At 51.1% G+C, this 6,186-nt stretch overlaps 1 protein-coding gene across 12 annotated transcripts in view; it reads right to left on the bottom strand.

Moving 5' to 3' along the window:
- Positions 1-1,186: 1,186 nt before the first annotated feature.
- The window catches only part of Adamts10 (ADAM metallopeptidase with thrombospondin type 1 motif 10), a 31,243-nt gene continuing 26,243 nt past the window's right edge, over positions 1,187-6,186 (bottom strand). For 11 of the 12 annotated variants that reach the window (XM_028785547.1, XM_028785539.1, XM_028785545.1 and 8 more), the window contains 8 exons: positions 5,861-5,941; positions 5,606-5,769; positions 5,382-5,508; positions 5,159-5,288; positions 4,325-4,529; positions 3,777-3,953; positions 3,538-3,700; positions 1,187-1,891 (listed from right to left, as the gene is read on the bottom strand). In XM_028785547.1, the coding sequence (XP_028641380.1) occupies positions 1,782-1,891; positions 3,538-3,700; positions 3,777-3,953; positions 4,325-4,529; positions 5,159-5,288; positions 5,382-5,508; positions 5,606-5,769; positions 5,861-5,941 (1,157 nt within the window). In that variant the 3' untranslated portion in view covers positions 1,187-1,781. Of the gene's footprint in view, positions 1,892-3,537; positions 3,701-3,776; positions 3,954-4,324; positions 4,530-5,158; positions 5,289-5,381; positions 5,509-5,605; positions 5,770-5,860; positions 5,942-6,186 lie in introns of those variants that run through there. The other variant, XM_028785541.1, reaches the window with a different exon arrangement.

Here is a 6,186-nt window from a genome sequence, read left to right on the forward strand (position 1 = left end):
AGGGAGGGAGGGAGGGAGGGAGGGAGAGAGGACACCTTTGGAAGCCAGAGGCGTTGAATCTCTGGGATCTGGAGTTACAGGAGGCTGTTAACCACCTGATGCGAGTGCTTGGAATTGAACTGAGGTCCTCTGAAACAACAGGAAGTGGTCTTAACAGCAGAGCCATCCATCCAGTAAGCACCCCCCCCCAATCTGGTTATTGTTTTGTTTGTTTTTGACTTTGAGATAGGGTCTCACTGTATAATTTTGACTGGTCTGGAGTTGGCTATGCAAAGTAGGAAATTTGGTCTCAAAACTCAGAGATCCTCTTGCCTCTGGAGCGTGGGGAATCAAAGGTGTACACCCCCATTCCTGGCCCAGTCTGGGTTTCCACACCTGTAGCCCTGCTGCTTTCCTGACTTGGTTCTATCAGCAGCACCTAGCACATGTAGGTGCTGCCATAGGTTAGCCCAGTCCTTGATCTTTGGAAGATCAGATCACACATGAGTCTTCTGTTGGCATTTAAGGAAATGACAGTGCCAAGAGGTTGTCACCTCCTCATGCCACCCACTGGGGAGGTGGCTAAGACCAAACCAGACTGGTGAGAGCCTGACAGGAACCTGTGTTCTAAACTATCTTTGGTCCATACTTGAGGACTGGGATGTCTCTGTGTCCTGTGCTCTCTTTCCATGACACACATGCCCTCCTGGCCATAGCTGAGAAGCCTATATTCTTCTCCAATATTCAGGGACAATAGCACAACTCCATATGTGGAAGGGAGGCAGAAAGATCATATTTGGTTGGGAGTACAAAAGAATTGGACCTTTGTTAGGCTCGGTAAGAAGCTGTGCTTTTGTCTTAAAATGATAGGTTTTTATCTGCAGTGGGCAAAGTCCTTTCTCCCTGCCAAAGATGACCCATTAGAAAGTGTGGACTACTTCCCCTGTGCCTTAAACAAAGCTTCTAGTTGTTCATTCATTTATGTGTGTATTGTGTGGGCACAAATGCCACAACAAGCTTGTGGAGGGCAGAGTACAAGTTATAGGAGTTGGTTCTCTTTCTACCACATGGTTCCTGTGGATTAAATTTAGGCTTGACAGCAAGTGCCTTTACCCACTGAGACATCTTGCTAACCCTGGCTGTGGTTCCTTTTGATCCTAGGGTACATCCTAGATGGAATGTCTATATAGAGACACAAACCCAGTCATGAGCAGAAATCTACACCAGACAGAACTTTATTAATGTAAGGCTTCTTGGTGAGGAGTGTGTGGGCCCCAGGGCAGGGCTTGTAGCACCATGATGGGAAATGGCCTGGATGCTGGACTCGCCCCCTGGGGCAAGCAGGGCAGAGGTTGGGGTAGAACTTCCCCTTGGTCAGTCTGGGGGAGGGTCACAGGGAGGTGGTATCAAACCCACTCCCCCCCCCCCCATAGCAGATATAATTTCCCCCAGCTCAGAGTGTAGGGATAGAACAGTGTTGGGGGGCAGGGCACCAGCATACCCCCTCCCCACCCCCACTCTTCACAGTACATATTCCGATCAAAGGGTCGGGGGAATGTTAGGGACTTAAAAATGTGTGCACCAAGGGGCAGTCCTCTCCCTTCACTGTCAGCTGGATGAGATACTGAAGAGGGTCCCTGGGTAGCCAGCTCTTCTCCAACCCCTAGCCAGGAGCCCAGGGGGTTACCCAATAAATAACTTCCAACTGCATCTCACCCTTCAATCCCAGCCCCCCTCCCTCATGCCCCCTCCAGTGGGATTTCCCCTGCCTCAGCCTGTGCTCCAGGTTGGTTCCAGGTACCCTAGCGGCCTTGGCAGGTTTTGCAGCACATCTGGCGGAAGTAGGCACGGCTACAGAACTGAAATTTGAGCACCAGGGGGCAGTATGCCACCTTGTTCACATCCTTGCATTCTGCAGTGGTAAGGGAAGGGGCAGGAGAGAACAAAAGGAGAGTTGACGGGAGGAAGAGATCAGAGTCCAGCACTCTTCCCAGCAGTCGTGAGCTCTAGCTGGCCGTTTTGCTTTCCTGTACATCAGTTTCCTCACCCTTCAAAGGGCGTTTATAATCATTCTTCTGTCAGCAGCCTATTTTTGAGGTTCTATTTATTTATTTACCTATTCTGTGTATGATGTAAATGCACAGGTGTGCATGTCACAGCACACATGTGGAAGTCAGAAGTCAACTTTGTGGATTAGATTCTTCCTTTCCATCTTGATGTGGGTTCCGGAGATTGAACTGTGAGCTTATTTGGTTATGAGCATGTTAGGCCAGCTCTCTGAGTTTTATTTCCTAGCCCTCCTTCGACTTTTAATTTTGACAGTGTCTAGATATGTTCTCAGGCAGGCCTTAAGCTTACTCTGTAGTATAGGCTAGTCTTGAATGTGCAATCCTTCTGTCATGGCCAACCCAATAACTAAAATAAGAGTCCTGTGATCCTTCAGATGCCAAGACAGAGTATCTCTTTAAATCCCACCGCCACAGCGGATCCCTTTTCAATAAACTCAAGCCCTTGAGCTCAGCTCAAAGAATTTGTATATTTAAAGACCAGATAATAGCTCAGTGAGACAGCATTCAGCTAGCACACATGAAGCTCTGTTGAACAGCCTCTGCTGGGGACAATGGATAGAAGCTTCTACTTAGCAGTGGCATGTGATTACTGATAGGCCCATATGTGTTACTTGCACTCTTCACAGAGGGGAATGACATAAGGCTGGAAGGTCCACCACTGGGAGGAGTGCTTGAGCCCCGAGTGTGAACAAGGCCTGATTTAATAAAGAGAACCATCGGTGTGGTGGTGCATGCTTAAAACCCCAGAGCTTGGGACAAGAAGTTCAAGGTCAGACACGTTGGGCTCCATGAAGTCTTGTCTCAAAGTGATAAAACAAACCATGATAAATGAAAATGAAAAATAAAGAAAGCCAACTAGGTTAATAGACAGGTATCGTGCAAAAGCAATGATGTACAAGCATTGACTTTTCCCTCTTCCTAAACTGGGCACGAGGTGTCTGCAGCTATGGACAGATATAAACTATGAATGTGGGAGACTGCCATTGTCTAGTGGGTGGAGGCCAGTTGGAAACATCTCACAAATCACATTGTAGATTTATGTGGCCCCAAACATGAGCAATGCCTGAGCAGGGTTGGGGGCTGAGGAGGTAGAGGCTTTGCTTGGCTGGGTCAAGTCCTGGCCACCATCCCCAGTACTGCAAAAGCTGTGTGTGGTAGTGAAGTTCTGTAAGTCTAGCACTTGAAAGTTGGAGGCTAAAAGATCAGGAGTTCAAGTCATCCTTGCCTGTCATCAGCTTGAGTTGGAAGTCCACCCAGGCTATATGAGATCTGAGTTTGAATCTAAAACCCACATGATGGAAGGACAGAATCAACTGCCTGCAAGTTGCCTCTGATCTTCACAGGGACTCCAAGGCAGGTCAGCCCCCATCTCACCCATGAATTTATGCAAAACCATAAGTAAAATTTTAATAGAATCTTAAAGGCCTGACCCATGCTTACTTGTGGCTTCTCTAAGGCCTGGTGCCCTTTGTCTCATTGGTTCACATACCTTCTGGGCCATCTGCAGGCGGCGCTGGACTGTCACACTTGGCCTCACACTGCTGCATGGTGGATGGTCGCAGAGCCTCAGTGCACTCTCGGGATGGCTGGCCAGTGTGACTGGTGCAGCGCACTGTGCGCTGCTGCTGGCCCAGGCCGCACTGTGTGGAACACTGAAGAGAGGAGTCACTGAGTCATCTCCCTACGACCGCTGTCCTCACCGTCATCCCAGAGGGCGAGCCTACCTACCTCGCCCCACTCACTGGCCACCCAGCGTGCAGGAGGGCAGCGGCGCACGTTGCACCGCATAGTAGATGGTGGCTTGGCCGCAGGAGGGCAATGCCCAGGGGGCAGAGTAGATCGCTGATCTGCACTCTTACAAAGAACCACTCGGTGGCGGAGACCAGGCCCACAGCTCGGGGTACACTGCAGTTGGAAGGGGTGTTTCATAAGTCAGGGTGCTAGGCCAGTGTGACACATTGTGACGGTCAGGGTGTTAGGTCAGTGTGACACGTTGAGTGGAAAGGGGGCCCTGTGCTGTCCTCCAACCCAGTCTATGCTACTTTGTTACCCATAAAGTACCACCAGTCCCAGGCTTGAGTACCATCTTTCATATGCTAAAGGCCAGACCAAGCCCAGAGTCCAAGTCTTGGGACCCATAATGCACATCTCCTGAGCACAGTAACAGTAGGGCTTGGGGCAAGGTAACCTTAACAGTTTTTCCAAATGGACAGTCCAGTTCCTACGTGCTTTCTGTACTGAGAGTGGGTTGGGTGGGAAAACAGGTGGAAGCTAACCTCAGACCAGTCCAGGGCTGCCCACTCAGGAGGGCACATTGGGCCTTGGCAGGCCTCCAGCACAGGTGGGCGTGGCTGTGGACAGGCACTGTCGTCTAAGGCTTTCTCCTCTGCAGCAGACACCCGGCGCTGACACACCACTGAGCGGCTACGCACACCAGCATCACAGCTACGGCTGCAGCGTGACCAGTTTCCTACAACCCAGCTGTGGTGGTGGAGGGAGGGGTCTGAGCAGTGTGCAGGGCAGGCCAGTACAACCAGACAGCCTTCCGATTTGACTACCCCAGTCTTCCAAGACTGACAGGAGACCCCCCTCATAGATCACCGTTACCCTATATCCAGATTTCATATAGGAGGTGGGGATCTAAAGAGAACCCGTGTCTTGGGCTACTAGAGCTTGACTACAGAGCATAATCACTCAGACTGTAGAACAATTAATTTTGTTTCAATTGTTTTTTGGTGCATGTATGTGCATGAACATGTGTGACCTTGAGTGTCTTCCTGTACTTTAGTTTTTGAGACAAGGTATTATACAGCTCAGGGTGGCTTCTAATTTACTAGGTAATCCTGCTTGGTCTGAACTCTCACCCCTTCTGTCTCGCCTCCCCAGTGCTGGGATAACCAGCATGTACATTCAGCTGACAACCTGGCTCTGACCCTCATCTTAGCACTTGACCCTCCGATCTTACGAGCTCCTTGACTCCAGTTCTCACCCTATGGATGCTCCACTTCTCCAGTGACCCTTTCCATCCTCCTATGAGCACTCAGCCTGACTGCAGAGAACACTCTCACCCAACCCTGGGCGGCCATCTTGCCCCGACAGAGGACACTTACTCCGGTGGGCATGGTTCTGTGTTGCAGGCACGCTGCCTCTTGGGTAGTTTGCTGTGGGCACTGCAGTAGTGTGGGGCCACTGCTGAACTGTCCAGCTGATTTCGGCACTCCACCACTTGGACCTGGCTGCCTGGGGGAAGGGAGAAGCCATCTCAGCCCTGGCTAGTCTGGAGAAGCTCAGGTTGGCTGCAGTGCTGGTCCCTAGCCCGCACCCCAGCCTCACCGCCTGCACACTGGGCTGAGCATTTGGTCCAGGGGGCATAGTGCCAGGAGTAGGGAGGCAGTGCATCCCGAGCAATGGGCGCATTGAAGCGGTAGCGGAGACCAGGCAACTCTGCCTGGGCCAGCACCTAGAAGGACAGGAACAGTAGTTGGAGGCATCACGGAATCCCCATTCCCCACAGACACTCAGGGTCTTCTGTACTTTGCCCCCAGCCTCCTTGTTACCATGACGATGAGAGACGCGTTAATGGGTCCCAGGGCTTCTAGGCTCTGAGCCTGGTCTGGCCCCTGCCGTAGATGGAATGTGGTTCCAGCCAGGGGAAGGCGGTGAGGTTGGGGGGTCCCAGGTAGTCCCTCTAGTAGCAGAGACTCCTGGTCCCCCTTTAGGGCTAGGTTAAAGCACAGGAGTCAGAACTGAAGTCATTCTATCTGTCCCCCAACTCCCATAGAATCACAATCCTTATTCCTGTCTTTGCTTACCCAGGTGACTAAGGGACAGGTTCAGATCTTGGATGAAAATGTGGACTGAGCCTTTGGGGATCCAGACGACGTCTTCATACCCTGGGTGGTAGAATTCAGCTGTCACCCTCTACATTCTCCTGTGTTCCTAATCCTTCACACCTGATGACTGCACACCACGCTACATGCTTGGAGGGATGTAGCACTACAAACTCATTTGGACCTTATAAAGTAAATGAACCATCATTCTCATTCTCTGTCTGTCTGTCTGAGACACACACACACATACACACACACACACACACACACAGAGGGAGAGGGAGAGGGAGAGGGAGAGGGAGAGGGAG

Source organism: Grammomys surdaster, unplaced genomic scaffold, assembly GCF_004785775.1.
Source record: "Grammomys surdaster isolate TR1022 unplaced genomic scaffold, NIH_TR_1.0 125271, whole genome shotgun sequence".
NCBI classification, from domain to species: Eukaryota; Metazoa; Chordata; class Mammalia; order Rodentia; family Muridae; genus Grammomys; species Grammomys surdaster.